This window comes from Zingiber officinale, chromosome 5B (assembly GCF_018446385.1).
Source record: "Zingiber officinale cultivar Zhangliang chromosome 5B, Zo_v1.1, whole genome shotgun sequence".
Lineage (NCBI taxonomy): Eukaryota > Viridiplantae > Streptophyta > Magnoliopsida > Zingiberales > Zingiberaceae > Zingiber > Zingiber officinale.
The window spans coordinates 90,758,366-90,775,660 of NC_055995.1; the positions used below are offsets into that span (position 1 = coordinate 90,758,366).

The window sequence follows — 17,295 nt, forward strand, 5'->3', positions numbered from 1 at the left end:
TTTGAACTCCCTCCTGGCTACGAGATACATGTCCCACTAGCCATCGATCGTCCTTCCGCTCCGCCGACCGGCTGTGTCTGTTTTTTCCGCGACCAATTTACTGTCGATCTACAGCTTCCTCTTCATCCCTTCATCCTTGATGTTTGCAGATACTTCTGTCTATCCCCTTCTCAGCTAGTTCCCAACTCCTTTCGCCTCCTATGCGGGGTAATTATCTTGTTCCGACTACATCGCATTCCTCTAACCCCTTCGATCTTCCACTTTTTTTATTACCCCAAGTTATCCGATCAACCAGGCACTTTCCTCTTACAAGCTCGACCGGGCTTGGTCTTTTTTGATAAGATGCATTCCTCCAATAAACATTGGAGAGAATACTTCTTCTTCGTACTCTTCCTCGATCGACCCTCCTTCCAGACCACTTGGCAACTTTCCTTGGGTCCTCAACCCTCATTGCCTCGGTACAAGAATACTCCTGCTTATTTGCTTGCTGCTTTCATGTTGGCCGGCCAGAAGTTCAACATTCACAAGTTGCTGGAGGAAGGAGTTTTGGCCCTTTTCGGCCTTAGCCCGATTAGCCCATCCGAGCCAATCAACCTAGGTACATAATCCCCTTACCTTTTCCCTCTTTATCTAACTGATTTCTCTTTTTATTTTGCAGCTGACATCATAATGAGGGCGCGCTTGATCGGACAATCGAAACTCACCAATGCTGATATTGATAAGGTAGTGGTTGAAGTCCTGGCTGAATGGAGGTTTCAACCGTCAGATCTTCCCAAGCAGCCAATACCCACTCCAGGGCTCACTCATGAAGCGGGAGGGGAGTCGAATGTAGTGCCGGTCGGCTCAGCAGCGGTGGAAGAGCCAATCGCAGAGCCTATGGCGGCTCAACTTGTTCCGGAGGAGGGCTCACAATCCGAGGCGCTGCTCGAGAATGCACGTAAAAGGCGGCGGGCTAAACAAGCTGCTTGCTCGGCGTCTTCAGCTAAAAGGGTAGCCGGTCGGACTGGCGTTTTTGGCCCAATGTCGTTGGAGGTCATCCACGTCTCGTCCGACCGCACACCTTCCGACCCTCTCGTCGACTCTCCCGCCGCTAGTCTACCGACCTTATCGGCTCAAGGCCGCATTCTGAGGTCAAGCATCAACCCCGTACCCACCTCCTCTCGTGCGGGCCGATCGATTTCTTCCCATCCGGCCACAGCTCGTCGAAGACATGTAACGACTACGCTACACCTTCCGACTGAAGACCTTTCAGCGCTAGGCGGCTCAGCTGATCAGACTGAATACCGTATTATCATCAGAGGTCAGTTAGCGGAGATATGGGAAGATGCCCGCGCCCAGGCGGCCGCCGCTCCTCCTGGAATGTTAGCCAACAGTTATACTAAGCAGATTACCGGGGTAAGCTTCATTTTTGACCTTTGCACTTATTAATTTAGCCTTTCTTATGACCTACTCCTGCTCCTGCTTTTGACTTCCACAGTTTTGGGTAGACGACCTGGCTATGAGCCAGAGGCTCGCCTTCGTGGAAGATGAGCTGAAACGGTTACAGGAAGCACCCGGCCAGTCGGGAACCACTCATGGTTTAAATGACACCCAGGTGGCTCAACTGCAGGCCGACCTGGCTAAGAGCGAGGAACTACTGACTGCCGAGCGGGGCAAGAGCGCTGAGCAAGCCGGGTACATTGACCGACTTAAAAAAGAGATATCCACCTTTGAGGGCAAGATTACCCTGGCCACCAACCTCAAGAGGATTTGGAGAAGAAGAATGTGGAAGCCCGGGCTCTCGGCATATAATCTGAGCCGAGCACTGTTGATTTCGAACGTTCCGTTCAGTTGCTAGGCTGCCAATTGTGAATCCGAATGTAAGAGTACGTTGGTGGCCCCGACCTGCCGAGCTGCTTGAAGACCAGCTATGAGAGTTTCGTATTCAGCTTCGTTGTTGGTGGCCCGGTAGTCTAATCGAATGGACAGATGCATTCGGTCTTCTTTCGAGGATATAAGCAGGATACCTACTCCACTACCTGGTCGGGCGGACGAGCCGTCAACATATATCCTCCATGGGGATTCAGGCTCGGGGTCTGGTACTTCTGTGATGAAATCTACCAATGCCTGTGCTTTGATAGCTGACCGAGGTTGATATTGTATGTCGAACTCGCTGAGATCTGTGGTCCATTTGATTAACCGGTCGGACGCTTCAGGATTGAGCAGGACTCGACCCAAGGCGCTATTAGTCATCACGATTATGGGGTGAGCCAAGAAATAAGGCAGAAGTCTTCGGGCGGCGAGGACCAGAGCGTAAGCAAGCTTCTCGAGCCCTGTATAGCGTAACTCAACGTCTTTCAATATATGGCTTAAAAAATACACCGGCTGCTGACTTCCTTCTTTCTCAATGATTAGCGCTGAACCGATGGTATACTGGTGGACAATAAATAAATTAAAAGCGGTTCTCCCACAGCCGGCTTGGCTAGGATGGGCAGAGAGCTGAGATATTGCTTGAGTTCTTCGAACGCCTTGTCACATTTGTCATCCCACTGGAATTTGGTCGCTCGCCTTAAGATCTTGAAGAATGTCAGGCTCCGGTCAGCCGATTTTGATATGAACCTTGATAGGGTCGTGATTCTTCCAGTCAGCCTTTGTACCTCCTTCAGGTTGCGAGGTGGTGCCATGTCTTGGAGAGCTCTTACTTTGCTCGGGTTCGCTTCGATTCCCCGTTCCGTGACTATGTATCCCAGAAACCGATCACCTTTAGCGCCGAACAGGCATGTAGCTGGGTTTAGCTTGATCCCATACTTTCACAGCGTTCGGCACGTTTCTTCCACATCTGCACACAGGTCAACAGATCGGAGTGACTTAATGAGTATGTCATCGACATATACTTCCAAATTCCATCTGATCTGCTTCCGGAACACCTTATTCATCATTCTCTGATAAGTGGCGCCTGCGTTCTTTAATCCGAATGGCAAGACCTTGTAACAGTACGTCCCGTCAGTCGTTACGAAGCTGACTTTCTCCTGGTCTTCGCGCGCGAGTGGCACTTGATGATAGCCTTGATAGGCATCAAGCATGCAAATCAGCTCATATCCGGCCGTCGAATCCACCATCTGGTCTATCCTGGGTAGCGGGTAGGAATCCTTGGGACAGGCTTTGTTTAAATCCCTGAAATCGATGCACACCCTCCATTTATTACCTAGCTTGGAAACCAACACTACGTTGGCGAGCCAGGTCGGAAACTGAATTTCCTTGATGTGTCCGGCCTCCAGTAGCTTCTCTATCTCAGCTCAGATAATCAAATCTTGCTCAGCGCTAAAGTCGCGCTTTCTTTGCTTGACCGGTCGGGCGTCTGACCGAACATGTAGTTCATGCAACTCCACACTTGGATCGACGTCCGGTAGTTCGTGTGTCAACCAGGCGAACACATCGTGGTTCCTTTGAAGGCAGGCCACTAACTCTTCCTTTTGCGGGCTGGTCAGATCAGCTGCTACGAAGGTGGTAGCTTTCGATCGACTCGGATGTATCTGCACCTCCTCCTTATTGTCGTATATCAATGAGGGTGGCTTCTCTCTTATGGCGTTCACCTCCAATCGGGGGCACTTGGCAGCCTTAGCATCCGCCTTGACCATCTCCATATAACACCGTCGGGCTGCCGCCTGGTCCCCTCGCACTTCGCCCACCAAATTCCCTATGGGGAATTTAATCTTCTGGCAGTAGGTCGATACCACAGCTCGAAATTCATTGAGAGCTAGTCGGCCTAATATCACGTTGTACGCCGAGGGCGCATCTACCACGATGAAGTTCGTGGTGCGCGCCCTTATCAGGGGCTCTTCTCCGAGCAAAATGGCCAATCTTGTCTGACGGATTTGCAAGACTTCGTTGCCAGTGAAGTCGTACAGTGGTGTTTCCATGGGCAATAGCTCAGACCTATCAATCTGCAATAAATCGAATGCTTATTTAAAAATAATGTTTACCGAGCTTCCTGTGTCGATGAAAGTCCGACGGACGGTGTAGTTTGTGATCACCGCCTTGATGATCAACACATCATCATGAGGGATTTCGACCCCCTCTAGGTCCTTAGGGTCGAAGCTGATCTCGGGTCCCTCTGCTTTTTCCTTGCTGCATCCTACAGCGTAGATGGTCAGCTGCCGTGCGTGGCCCTTCCGAGATCGGTTGGAATCTCCCCCGGTCGGGCCACCCGAGATCATCCCAATCTCTCCACGGGAGGCGTTCCTCCTGTTCTCCTCTTCTCGTGTTGAATGCCTATTCCGATCGGCTGAGGCTCGGGCGAGGCTTCTTTCTCGGGGACGATGCTCCCGCGGCTCCTGAGCCCCTCGACCCTTGACTTTTCGATCGATTCGGCGCTCAAGATGTCGGTCCCGCGTGGGAGACCGGCGTCTATACTCCTTGGGCTCAGGCCGATGTATATTAGGGTCGCCTCGGCACTCCCACGTGTTGTGCGTCCCTGACTGATGGAACTTGCAGAATATCGGGGTCCACTTTCTGCCTTTCTTGGGTTGGACGGCCTCCATATGGACTACATGTGTCCTTGGCTCGGGATACGGTTGTAGCCCCATGGGCCTAGGACCGGTTGGAGGCTGGTGGTTGCTGGGTCTCCTCCGATCGAGCGCCTGTTGAGTGTCGGTTGGCGCCTCTTTCCTTCGGGCTGCTTGTGCCTCTTCTACATTGATATATTCCGTGGCCTTCCTTTGGAGTTGGGCGAAATCCTTCGGGGGCCTACGAATGAGGGATCGGAAAAACTCACCTTCCACGAGCCCTTGAGTGAAAGTGTTTAACAATACTTCTGATGAGACTGCTGGTATGTCCATCGTCGCTTGGTTAAATCGCTGGATGTACGCCCTGAGCGCTTCTCGGGGACCTTGCTTGAGTGAAAACAAGTTGACGCTTGTTTTCTGATGCCGACGGCTACTTGCGAAGTGATGCAAGAAAGCGGCCTGGAAATCCTTGAAGCTACGTATGGAGCCGGTCGGTAACTTGGTGAACCACCATTGAGCCGGTCCTGAAAGTGTTGTCAAGAATACCCTGCACTTTACTCCATCGGTGTACTGGTGGAGAGTGGCCGCGTTGTCGAACTTGGCCAAGTGATCATCTGGATCGGTGCTCCCATTGTACTCCCCAATCGCCAGTGGGGTGTAATGGCGAGGTAAAGGATCTTCCATGATACCTCGTGAGAACTGCCCCATTAATCCGCTCGGGTGAATCCTCGTCTCGCAACGCTTTTCCTTTCCTTGCATCTCTCTCAGGCGCCTCATCTGACGAGTAGCCTCGGTCTCGTCTGGCTACGCCTTCCTCTGAGGGTGTCCTAAATAATGCTCGGTGGAAAGGAATTGGTGCGTTTGGCGCTGGTCCAGTCGTGTCTGATCTCTTGCCTTCGATTGACTGGATTATAGGTTCAGCCATGCGCCCAGGGTCTACAGGCTGGCCGGACCCTGAGATGGCTGGCTCTTGTGCTGGCCGATCGGATAACATTCGCTGCTGCTGCTGTTCCATTGCTTTTGCTATTCCGGCTTGGATTAACCTTTCCAACTCTTATGTCATCAACGTTACAGTCGTTGCTTGTCCGACGTCTTCCATCCTCTGCTTCTGGGTTCAGGTTGATTTCCCACAGATGACGCCAATTTGATCCTGCCCCGAAGCTGAGTGAATGGCTACCGGGAAGTACCGCTGATGTGGATCTTCGTGTGTGGTGGAAACGCCCCGCTCCTGCAATCACAAGTCGTTAGTGCCAAGCCGGGAAGGGGTTCTCGGCGACGGCCTCCGACGCTCAAGTCACACAATCGGCCCGAAGAGAAATGAAAGGAATGAAGAAGTGAAATAGTGGTGCTCAGAGACGTATCTGCGCGTACTTCCGCGGATAACCACTCCTCTTCTTATATAGAGCTTCGATGAGTTGACTGCACACTTCCCAGGCGGGCGTGACTTCTTAAGCTTTCCTCAATAGCTAACATCGGAAAAGGATCCCTGACACCTTACCTTAAAGGGGCAGACGCATTTACGCTAGGGCGGCGCAATCTTCGTCCGTACGATTTCCTGTCCATTCGCGCCGTCAGCCGGTGGCATTGACTTCCAAAAGGATGTTAAGACATATTTCCCTTCTCTTCTTAAATGTCAGCCGCTAATCTGATGGTACTTTCTTTGATCTATCCGGCCAGCCCGCCCTTTGACATTCTACGTACATATATATTCTGATTGGATTGGGCTTCATTCTCTCGGCTCGTCCTAGATTTAGATCGACTTCTTTAAACTCTTTAGCCTGGTCAGGTTGTGGGCTCGGCCTTACCATCGGGAGCTTATTCTGCCGATCGGCCACATGGGCCTGTCGCCCGGCCCCAGGGCCTGCCGCTCGGCTCGTCTCTTAGCTGACTCTCCTTTGACCTTGACGACCATCCGATCGTTGAACCTCCTCAGCGAAGGGCCCCTTATGTCATCGCCGGATCAATATTTATTTGCATTATTATTGCTATATTATTTCCCTAACTTAAACGGGTTACCAAACATCAAAAGGGGGAGATTGTTGGAGCAATCTGGGTATCTTAGATTTTAATGTTTGGGTAAAAGTTTAAGTTAGATTTATTGTTGTATTTGATATGCATTGTGAGTGTGCAGGATACAGGTACAACAAGGAAAGTCTAAGGGTGATCTTGGCAAAGGAGGAAAGTCCAATGATGAGTCTTAGTGGTGTAAGTCCAAGCATGTAGTCTTGGCAACGTAAGTCTAAGTGTGACTTGGTAATGGATGAAGCCCCGGAGGCGCGACCTCTTGGTAAAGGAAGACCCGACAACAATGACAAGGCCGATGGAAGCTCCAGAATGCAAGATGTGAAGGATGGGGAGACATTCGATGGACGCAAGGCTGATGGAGGAGGCTAGAAGGCTAGGTCTAGGTTGGTCAGGCGAGGACGCGTGCTGAGTGAACGTACTCGGGGGTTAAACCCCAGGATTAGAGTTTTACTGTAGCGTCATTGTAGCAGTACTATAGTAGTACTGTAACAGTCGACTGGTGTTTTCATCAGTCGACTAGTGCGGTCGACCGGGCAGTCGACTGGGAGCGAACAGAATGCTTCTGTTCGTTCGGTTAGTGTGGGGCAGTCGACTAATGAAAGTATCAGTCGACTGGTATCGAGACGTTAGGTTGTAACAGTCGAATCTCCACAGAGGTCAGTCGACTAATAGGCGGAGTTTTCAAACTCGTGGCCTATATAACCAAGCATTAGAAGCTTAGTTAAGGTTAACGAAAATAGAGGTGGTTAACCCCTATTAGAGTCTCCAAGGTCTTCTTGAGTGATCAAGAGCATGTGTGAGTTTGTGGCGAGGTTTCTCCACCCACAAGGAGCTACTCAAGCTAGCCGGAGGTTTTCTGGGGAGTCATCCACCGACGGATCGGGATCATCCACCTTACGGACAGCCGTCATCTCCGAACCATGTTAAACAACGTGTTAGATTTGCTTTGTTTTGTTAGTGTTTATCTTGTATTTCCGCTATGCACACTAACTATTATAGGAAGTGACGTTTTGGGTGAGACGCTATTCACCCCCCCTCTAGCGGGCATCAAGGTCCCAACAATCTGGACTGTCAATCGGTAGAAATTTGGATTTCTGAAAACCATAATCGTTACTCAAAATAAAGGTGTGGATGAAGGATTTCGTCGAAAATGGAATTAGTATTACTGGAGGAATGCCTCCGATGTTTACTGGTGTGAAGATGGACCACTAGATCGCTGGAACACCTCAGATAAGTGGTGGAAGCAGCATTTCATAGAAAATAGAATCGCGCTGGTGAGAACGCTTGCCAACGGCTCCAAATGCTTGGAAGTTGATCGCTGGTTGATGAAGACCTCGCCGCCGATAAAAATGACTGAGATGCAAATCTAGGAGAATAAACAGGGTGCTGCGATCGTGCGACGAAGAAACGACACGATGAACAGTGGCGCAAGCCCACTATTCATTATGCCAAAAACTAGGTTAGTTCAATCAAACCGGGATTAGGGTCTAGTTCAAGTGCAGAATTAGGGCATTTGGTAGGGAATTGGACTTGGGTTTAGCTCAAGAGGTGAAATCCTTGGAAAGTGGTCGAATCCATTAGGTTTGCTTCTTCATCTAGTTAGATGAACCAACTTGTCTACTCTAGGTCATATCCCAATTGGAGTCAACTTAGCGTCCTACAAAACAAAGGCAAACAGTGAGGAAATATCATGAATTAGAAGAAAAATACACTTAAGCTCAAGAAAATCCTCCATGTATAACATGATCAAAATCGTATATTAACACACGCAATTAAACTTAATAAACCCAATATCAACCTAAAAGAATGTATCAAATAATGACTTATCACTCATTGATAGATCCGCGGAGCCTGGGTCTTGGAGTAGGAGTCATCGAAGGCTCCGAACCAAGTAAAAATCATTGTACTCATGTTTCTTTCATTTTTGTCTACTTCCTTTCCGCTACGTACTTTGTTTTAAAAACGAAAAAGATATGGGTGTGTTTGGTTTGGACGTTTTTCATTTTCATTTTTTGAAAAACACATATTTCTGAAAAATGATGTCTAGTTTACATTTTTCATGTTTGTTTTCTAAAAAAATAGATAGCATTTTTTGGAAAAATAGAGAATGACGAAAAATTATTTTCTATTTTCTAGAAAACGCGTGTTTTCCATAAAATGAAAATGAAACATGCATAAACCAAACACACCCTAAAATTTTAAAACCACATGATTCACCCCCCCCTCCCACTCCACTCACGTGCGACTCGATCCAACATAAGCATGCATCATTCTTTTTTCAATAACTCTATTTGTTTTTTAAATTTTTTATTTTTATTTTTATTTTTGACTTTATCCAATTCTTTTAGTGGACATGATTTTGCTAAAATTACTTTTAATTCTAAATTCTCCTTTTTCTAGTTGTGCATTTTTTGTTTCTATTTTATAAGATCTTTTAGAGAGTAGTTTGATAAATTTATACAACTGATCGGGCGGTAGAGTATGTACTTACCATGTCAATTTCATTGTTCGACGCTCCCCTTTCATCGTTGCTTTCTTCATGAAGTAGCTCTCCCTTCGTCGATGCTTATCTCGGATATGATTGCTTCGTCGTTTAATTCTTGGTGATTTGCTATAAGTGCAAGTCTGACGTAAGCTTCAATTTCTGACTTTGATGATGACAATTCGTCCCGCGCCGCTTTTAGATTCTTGTGTTTCTTCAGGTTGGTCTTTTATTCTTGCCCTGCTCCTTCAATTTTGGGCAGTGGTCCTCGATGCACCCTTCTTCTTGATAGTTATAGCATCACATCTTTTGTTTTCTTCATGAAAGTTTCTTAGCCTGCAACTTGTTAAACTTATTAGACTTAAGGAATTTACTAAACTTTCTTACCATAAATGCAGCTTTGTCTTTGTCGAATGATGTGTATGAATCTAGTTTGCCTTTCTGGTTGGCTTTCAGTGCTAGGTTTTGAGCTGTCTTTTCTTCTTTATTTTTTAAGCCTACATATCTCAATTCATGAACTTCAAAAGTAGAAAATAGATTTTCTAATGTACTCACCTCGAGGTCCTTAGATATGTACAAGGAGTCAATTATGGATATCCACTCGGATGTTCTCAGAAATGTATTTAAAGCGTACTTTAACGAATCTTGGTTCGTTACAATTTTTCCGAGATTTGTGAGTCTGGTGATCAACTCCTTGATCCTTGAGTGTAGATGTGTCACTGTTTCACCTCCTTCCATTTTGAGGTTGCTAAGTTGGTTCCGGAGCAAATCTCGTCTTGTAAGTTTGGCCTCCGAGGTCCTTTCATGTAACTCTAGGAATTTCTCCTATAGCCCTTTGGTTGACTCGTAGGCTCTAATCCAGTTAACTTCTTGTAGTGGTAGAATTCTTAGCAAATGAAATTCTACTTTGTCGTTTGCCACAAAGTCAGCTTGCTCCTTTTTGTCCACAAGTATTATTCTTTATCGGCTCCTTGCCGATCTTTAGATGCTACAAAATCATATTTCATTATTAATAATAAATTGAAATATGTTTTAAAAAATACCTCTATTTTCTTTTCCCATGTCGCAAACTCCCCCTTGAACTTAGACGGGCAGATGCTTGGTCAGGCAAATTCTTGTATGCTTCGGTCGACGGTTAGTTCTTCTGAAGTATCCTTACTCTGATAGCGATTATTGCTATGCAGCATGCGAGAGGAGGTGAATTGTCTGGAATTACAAAAGTACTCTTCTCAAATCTTTTGTCTAGAATAGACAAACACTTAATCAAATTAGAATGGAATAAAAAAAGATTACGAGACAATCGGATTTACTTGGTTTGCAATTAGAAAATTGCTACTCCAAGACAAAGAAAGTTCACTACTATCTCCTTCTATGATCGAATTCTCGGAGGTGGAGAAGCCTCGTACAGGCGTTGAAGAATAGAAACGAAAGTACAAAGTGTGGAAATTAAAGTATAGTAAGTGTTGTTTTTAAAATAAGTGAACCAGGGCTCTATTTATAGTGCTCTGGTCAACTTAATCCATTGCTGACGTGGCGGACTCGGGATGCCTGGATGGTGATCTAGGCATCTCTAGAAAGGCAAATTCTATCTCCACGCAATGGCTTGGCAACGGCTGGAAGATAGAATTTTTTTCATACCCGAGCGCTTGGATTGTTACTGATGTGGACCCTAAACATGATCCACTATGATAAGGCGCTTGTTCGGCACCCAGATGGTCTGGATGCCCGGACGGTCCGGGTGCCTTGACGATCCGGGTGACCAAACCAGTCATCCAACTGTTGACTATCCAACGCCTTCTCCAGCCACTAGCTTCTCCTCCGATTGCTTGGGTGATGCTCCGACCTTTCAGAGTTGAGCTTATACGTATCCAACTTCAGCCTTCTCCTTGAGCAGTCTTTCGCTTCAGCTTCTCGTCCTTCGGAAGTGCTACATGTGCCCTTCTCGCTCTATCGATGTACTATTCTGTAGTTTCTCGCTGTATCGATGTATACATTCTTACATGACGGTAGAAAAAGAACATCAAATGTAATTGTCTATCACCTTCTTATATTGTCAATAACTATGGATGATAGGAAATAGACATGCATGTTAGGGTGGAAAGGAATTATTTTTCGCCCAATTTAGACGAAAACAAAAGTAATAAAAAAATTATTCATAGAATATAAATCTATCAATTCATTTGGTAAACAACAGAAACGAAAAGAATTTTTTTTTTTTTGCAAAGTACATAAAAGAAAGAAATATAACCCCTCTTATTCGTAACCAGAGAAATGAAAATTTTTCGATAGTTTTTATTTCCTTTTTTTTTTGCGAAGTACATAAAAGAAAGAAATATAATCCCTCTTATTCGTAATCAGAGAAATGAAAATTTTTCGATAGTTTTTATTTCCTTTCGCGTATGTGAAACTCTGGCCTTGCTATCCTGGAATTAATCTGTACATGCAGTAGCGTTGGTAGCTAATACTGTCGGCGACAGCCACGTGTTCGGCGACTGGGAGGTCCGCGTGCGGACTCCGTCGGCAGCTGCAGAGAAAGCAACAGGCACGTGCGGCGCCCGCCCCACGCTGCTTCCTTCCGCCGACAACGAACTGACGATGACGGTAACTTCACCGCCCCAGTCCCCGATCGCCAGGTTGGTGCGTTCACTATTTTGGTCAAACAAAAAAAAGTATGATTAATATTAATTAATCTCATTATTGCATGCATGTCAGGTGCCGGCGTCCCCGGAGAGGCCACGAGCGGAAACGTGACAGAACCTCCACCTCACGTGAGACCGCCGTGGGATAAACCCCACGTACGGTACAAGTAAGGAACAGAGGTGAGTGCGACTTGTCGATGCTGATATTGTATTTATGTTAATCATAAATTATATTATTTAATTATAATTTAATTAAACTCACTCTTTTATGTAATTTCCTCTCCTGTCTTTTGCGATCGCAGGCGGCAAGGTTCTTCTTCCCGCAACTCACATGGCGATTACCAAATTATTACCGGTGACAGCGAGAAAGAGAGAGAGAGCGAGAGGAGGAGTGGGCGACGACAGCAACAACACGCCTCCGCTTTAAAGAGCGAGGAAGGTCGAGCGGAGGCGGTGGTGGCGGAGATGAGCGAAGAGGATACAGGCAGTCCATCAGACACGCTGCCCTTTTGATGCCCACAATCCAATCCAATCCAATCCGGTTCTATTAATTACTCCCTCACACTCCGTCGCCAATTCCGAGTCGAAATTGTGTTTGTTGTGTGCTCGAATCATGGCGACGGAGTGGGAGGTGTCAATGGCGGTTTCTTGTTCCACCACCTCTGTTGTTGCCTCTCTTATTCCGCCGCCGAATCAAAATGGCTCTTTTATGGTCGCCGCCTCCGACGCCGACCAATTTGCGTCCTTCTGCGGCCAGGATTTCTTCTCCGCTTCTGTTAACTGTAACAGCAGTTTTTACTCTGCGCCTGAGAAGTCCGCCGTCGCCGGAAGCAGCTTGTTGTCTTCTGTCTTTGAGGGGGCGCAGAGCTCGTTCGATCTTTCTATTCCGGTGAGAAAGGAAACGAAGGTTGAGTGTTTGTGATTTTGGTAGAGGAATTGGTGGTTAACGGAGGTGTTTTTGTGATCTGGTACAGCAATGCGAGGACGAGGCGGAGCTCGAGTGGCTGTCTCGGTTCATGGAGGAATCTTCTTTCTCCGACGTCGAACCGGCGCCGCCGCCGCCATCCTGCGTGGGGAAGAAGCCAGAAGTCGGGAAAAGCGCCAGGAGCAAGCGTCCCCGCTGGCCCTCCCTGGCGATGAATTCGCTATCGTCGTCCTCGTCCTCCGTCGAATTTTCTTCGGACGGCGCCGGGCGGCCGAAGAAGGCCAGCGTGGCGTCCCCGCGGAGCTGCACGCACTGCGAATCCGAGAGCACGCCACAGTGGCGGACGGGGCCGCTGGGGCCGAAGACGCTGTGCAACGCGTGCGGGGTGAGGTACAAATCTGGGCGGCTTGTGCCGGAGTACCGGCCGGCGGCGAGCCCCACCTTCGTCCTGACGCAGCACTCTAACTCCCACCGCAAGGTCATGGAGCTACGGCGCCAGAAGGAGCTCCTCCGCCCGTAGAGCAACCCAGACCCTTCCTCCGCCGCACGGACAGAAATCCTGTTCGACGACAGTGCCGCCGACCGCTTGCCGATGCCGAACTTCCGGCGGTATTTAAACCCGGTCTCGTCAATTAATTAAGAAAACGGTTTACGAAATAAAATCTTAATCTTCTCAATTAATTTGCCATTATGACAAAAAGTTTCCTATAAATTGGACTTCCAATTCGATCGATAAGTGTTGTTCACCTATCAAACGGTGATGACAATTTGAATTAGAATCAATAAACATGGTCGTCGTGGATTTTAGTTTTGGAAGATACGTGACAAATTTATTATAATGGATAAATTGTCAATATGTGCAGAAAAAAAAAATCTCTTTCCCTGTTATTAAATTTAGCCGATTATAGGTTGGTTTCATAATTTATTTTTTCTCATATAATTTATAGACGAATTATAAAAAATATCTGGATGAATATAATTATCTTTTATTATAATAAATATTAAAATGTATCCCTACAAGATGTTCAATTGACTAGAGGGTGACAATAAAAATTAATTTTCTATAGACGCATTCTCTTAGGGAAAAAAAAAACCTCTTCCTATCATTTAGTCACTTAGTGGTCGACTATAAATTGATTTCGTGATTTATTTCTCTTCATATAATCTAAGCGTAATCATTTTTTATTACAATAAATATAATTAAGATACTCATTTTTTATTACAATAAACATAATTAAGATACAAAATGTGATGTATGAATTTTGGTTTGTTAGGGTAAAATATCCTTTATGATTTATCTGTCTATATTACATCAATGGGTCGATGATATTGAGTTATTTGGAATAAATGATATCTTTTGCTTCATATTGAGATGATTTTTATATCTATATCTTATAATAGGATGCCATGGGATCAGTAATATTAGACTATTTAAGATAAGTAATATCATTTTTTTTATTGCATTAATCAGATTAAGATATCTATAGTTAGTATTTAACTGAGTGATATTGTTTTAATAGGTCCAAATTATCTCGTTAGATATATAATCTTTCGTATGCAAAAGATCATTTTGTTAGGATAAGTAGGTGACGATTTTAAATTTTTGTTTTCTCCAATAATATTGCTGAGCAATAGTAAAGTGGTTTTCACAATTAATTAAATATCTACGGATCAATTTTAAATTACGGTTCAGAACTAATTTCCTTAGGTGGAAAGAAAATGTTGGAATGTTAACCGCGGAGAGGTGAGTACTTTAGGATTTATTTGATTATTTGATCATTGAAAATTTTGGTGGCATCCAATCGGTAATAAAATTAGGGATATATTTAATTAAGTTATCATGTATAATCACATAATTAAAATTATGAGAATTAAAATATAAACTAATGTTATTTGATTCAACATAAATAATGAAATGAAAGTTTATTTATTTAAAATTTTTAATATATAATCTAATTCAATATTTTACTATATTATAAAATTAACTATACTTATTATTTTTTACCCTTTTCAACTTTATTATTTAATTTATTTTAACTTTACTCTTCTCTCCATTTTTGCATTTTGTTTTTTTTAAGTTTAGGTTTTTTTTTAAGTTTAGGTTTTCTTTTTTTTTTTTTTGTTTTTGAAGTTTACGTGTGTTTTTTTTTTTTTTTTGAAGTTTACGTTTTTTTATTTTTTTATTTTTATGGTTAAGGCTTTTTTATATAATTTACGTTTTTTTTTTTACCCTAAGTGTTTCTTAGTTAACGGTTTTTTTTAAGTTTAAATTGAATTTCCGTTATAAAAAGTGTTAAGGGTATTTTTGGTTAAAAAATCTGGTTAATCCTGAAATCAAGAAAATTTTCATTTTTCTAAGGTGTTTATTCCATATTGTATGGTCCTTTTGCTGATGTGTCAGAGATGAATCATTACTTGACAATTACTTGAATCAAATAAGATTTCCTTAATAACTTTAAATGGATAACTAATGTTATCAAAAATAATCCCAAATCAAATGCATCCTAAGTATAAATATCTAATAGTATTTTATCTTTAAAGGATACTTATGTCTTTATTATTTTTATCATTTTTTAATAATAATAAAAGGGAAAAATATATTGAATTGACTATTATCTTTTTCGATAAAAATCCTTAAAAAATTTATACATATACCAGTATAAACAACATAAAAGTAGCAACTCTCACTCTGAAATGGGTAACTAAGCAGAAACTCATTCTATCACTCTCACCAAATCAAAAATTGATGAATCAAAATTAAAAGAAGATGAAATAAAGTTCATCATTGAAAAATATTTTCTCATCATCAAAAGTAGCATACAATTATGTAGGAGTATTTTGGTTCATTAATTCAGAATTATGACTCTTTTTTGATTTTGTGAGATTTAAATGATTTTTATGAATTTTGTGAGAGTTTTCATCAAAAGATATAATGGTAAATTCAATATGTTTTTCTCTCTTAAAATTATTATTGAAAAATTATTAAAAATATAAAGGCACAATTATCTTTTATTCATTGTCTATCACATTTGATGATAAAAAAAATATTTTTAATGATTAATTTTATTCCATCTTCATTTAATTTTAGTTTATCAATTTAGAATTTATCTCTTTTTTGTTGGAGCAATCTCAATGGTCCGCGGGACCATGTGTTTTGGTGTTTGGGCAAAGGGTTTAAGTTAGGTTTACCCTTGTTATTTGATTTGTGTACTTGAGTTGTGCAGGACTGTAGGTGACACATATGACTCAGGTTGACGGCTTCGGGTCCGGTGAAGGATGGAGCATTCGAGGGACCGTAGACAAGGCAGCAAAGACAATGGCCGAGGGAAGCGACTTCGAGGCATACGCGAAGGATGGCATTGGGGACAAGTCGCGGGCTTGGATGCATCCGAGGGACGAGAGCCAAAGGAAGTAGGTTTGAAGGCAAAATGTCAAGGCTGCAAAGAAGAGTCAAATGAGTCGTGAGGATACGAGTGCATGAGAGATTGTACTTGGAGTAAAACCTTAGTTTCAGGGTACTGTAGCGACACCGTAGCAGTTACTGTAGCGTACTGTAGTGCACTGTAGCAGTCGACTGGTGATGGATCAGTCGACTGATGCACTGTAGCAGAGCCGTTGAGATAGCTGTTGGGCTGGCACCAGTCGACTGGTGCAAGGACCAGTCGACTGGTAACGAGCAAATCAGGTTCTGATTTGTTCCAAGCTCTATAAGAAGGAGCTTGGTATGGCCGGCCAAGGTGACGAAATTGGACTTGGTTAAAGTTTAATTAGTAGTCTACTTGTGCTCAAGAGATCTTTGTCTGCCAAGAGATCTTGGTTGGAGTTGTGGTGAGGTTTCTCCACCCACAAGGAGGTTGAGCTAGCCGGAGTTTGCCGGGGACTAATCCACCGACGGATTGAGGGATCGTCCACCTTACGGACACGCCGTGGAGTAGGAGCAAGTTATCTCCGAACCACGTAAACACCTTGTGTTAGGGTTTGTGTTTGGTTTGTTGTTTTCTTCCTTCTTGTTTTTAGATTAACTTTTGTATTTGTTAGTTTGCTTTTGTATTCCACTGTGCACTAACATTATAGGAAGTAAAGTTTTAGGTGAGACGCTATTCACCCCCCCTCTAGCGGACGTCAAGGTTCTAACATTTTTTACTTTGGCAAGGGTGAAATAAATTTTTAACTGATATCTCTTGTAAAGTGATTATTTTTTTTACTATTTATATTGATATATGTATAAATTTTATGAGATTTTTTACTAAAGATATAATGATCAATTTAATATGATTTTTTACTAAAGCTGACTTATATAATCAAAATCAAAAGAAGATGAAATAAAGTTTATTATTAAAAATCTATTTTTCATCATCAAATGTAACATATAATTAAGTAAGAGTTTTTTTGTTCATTAATTTAGAATTCTCTTTTTTAAAAAATTTTTTTGTGAGAGTGATGGAATATTGACTTTTTTGGCTAATTATCCTTTTTTGAGCTCCAGCTTTTCTGTTGTTTGTATAGGTACATATGTGAATTTTGTGAGTTTTATCAAAAGATATAATGGTTAATTCAATGTATTTTTCTCTCTTAAGATTATTATTTAAAAATAATTAAAAAAAGATAAAGACATAATTAGCTTTAATTATAAAAAAGAGATTTTTAATGATAAATTTTATTCCATCTTCATTTAATTTTAGTTTATCAATTAAGAATTCTATCTTTTTTTTTAACTTTGGTGAAGGTGAAATAAATTTT

General features: G+C 43.3%; 1 protein-coding gene across 1 annotated transcript; it reads left to right on the forward strand.

Annotated features, from left to right (window-relative positions):
* The first annotated feature begins 11,919 nt into the window (after positions 1 to 11,919).
* LOC121987617 (GATA transcription factor 4-like) lies at positions 11,920 to 13,443 on the forward strand. Its single transcript, XM_042541367.1, has 2 exons — positions 11,920 to 12,519; positions 12,605 to 13,443. The coding sequence occupies exons 1-2, from the start codon at positions 12,244 to 12,246 to the stop codon at positions 13,073 to 13,075; spliced, it is 747 nt and encodes a 248-aa protein (XP_042397301.1). The 5' UTR covers positions 11,920 to 12,243; the 3' UTR covers positions 13,076 to 13,443.
* Positions 13,444 to 17,295: the final 3,852 nt, after the last annotated feature.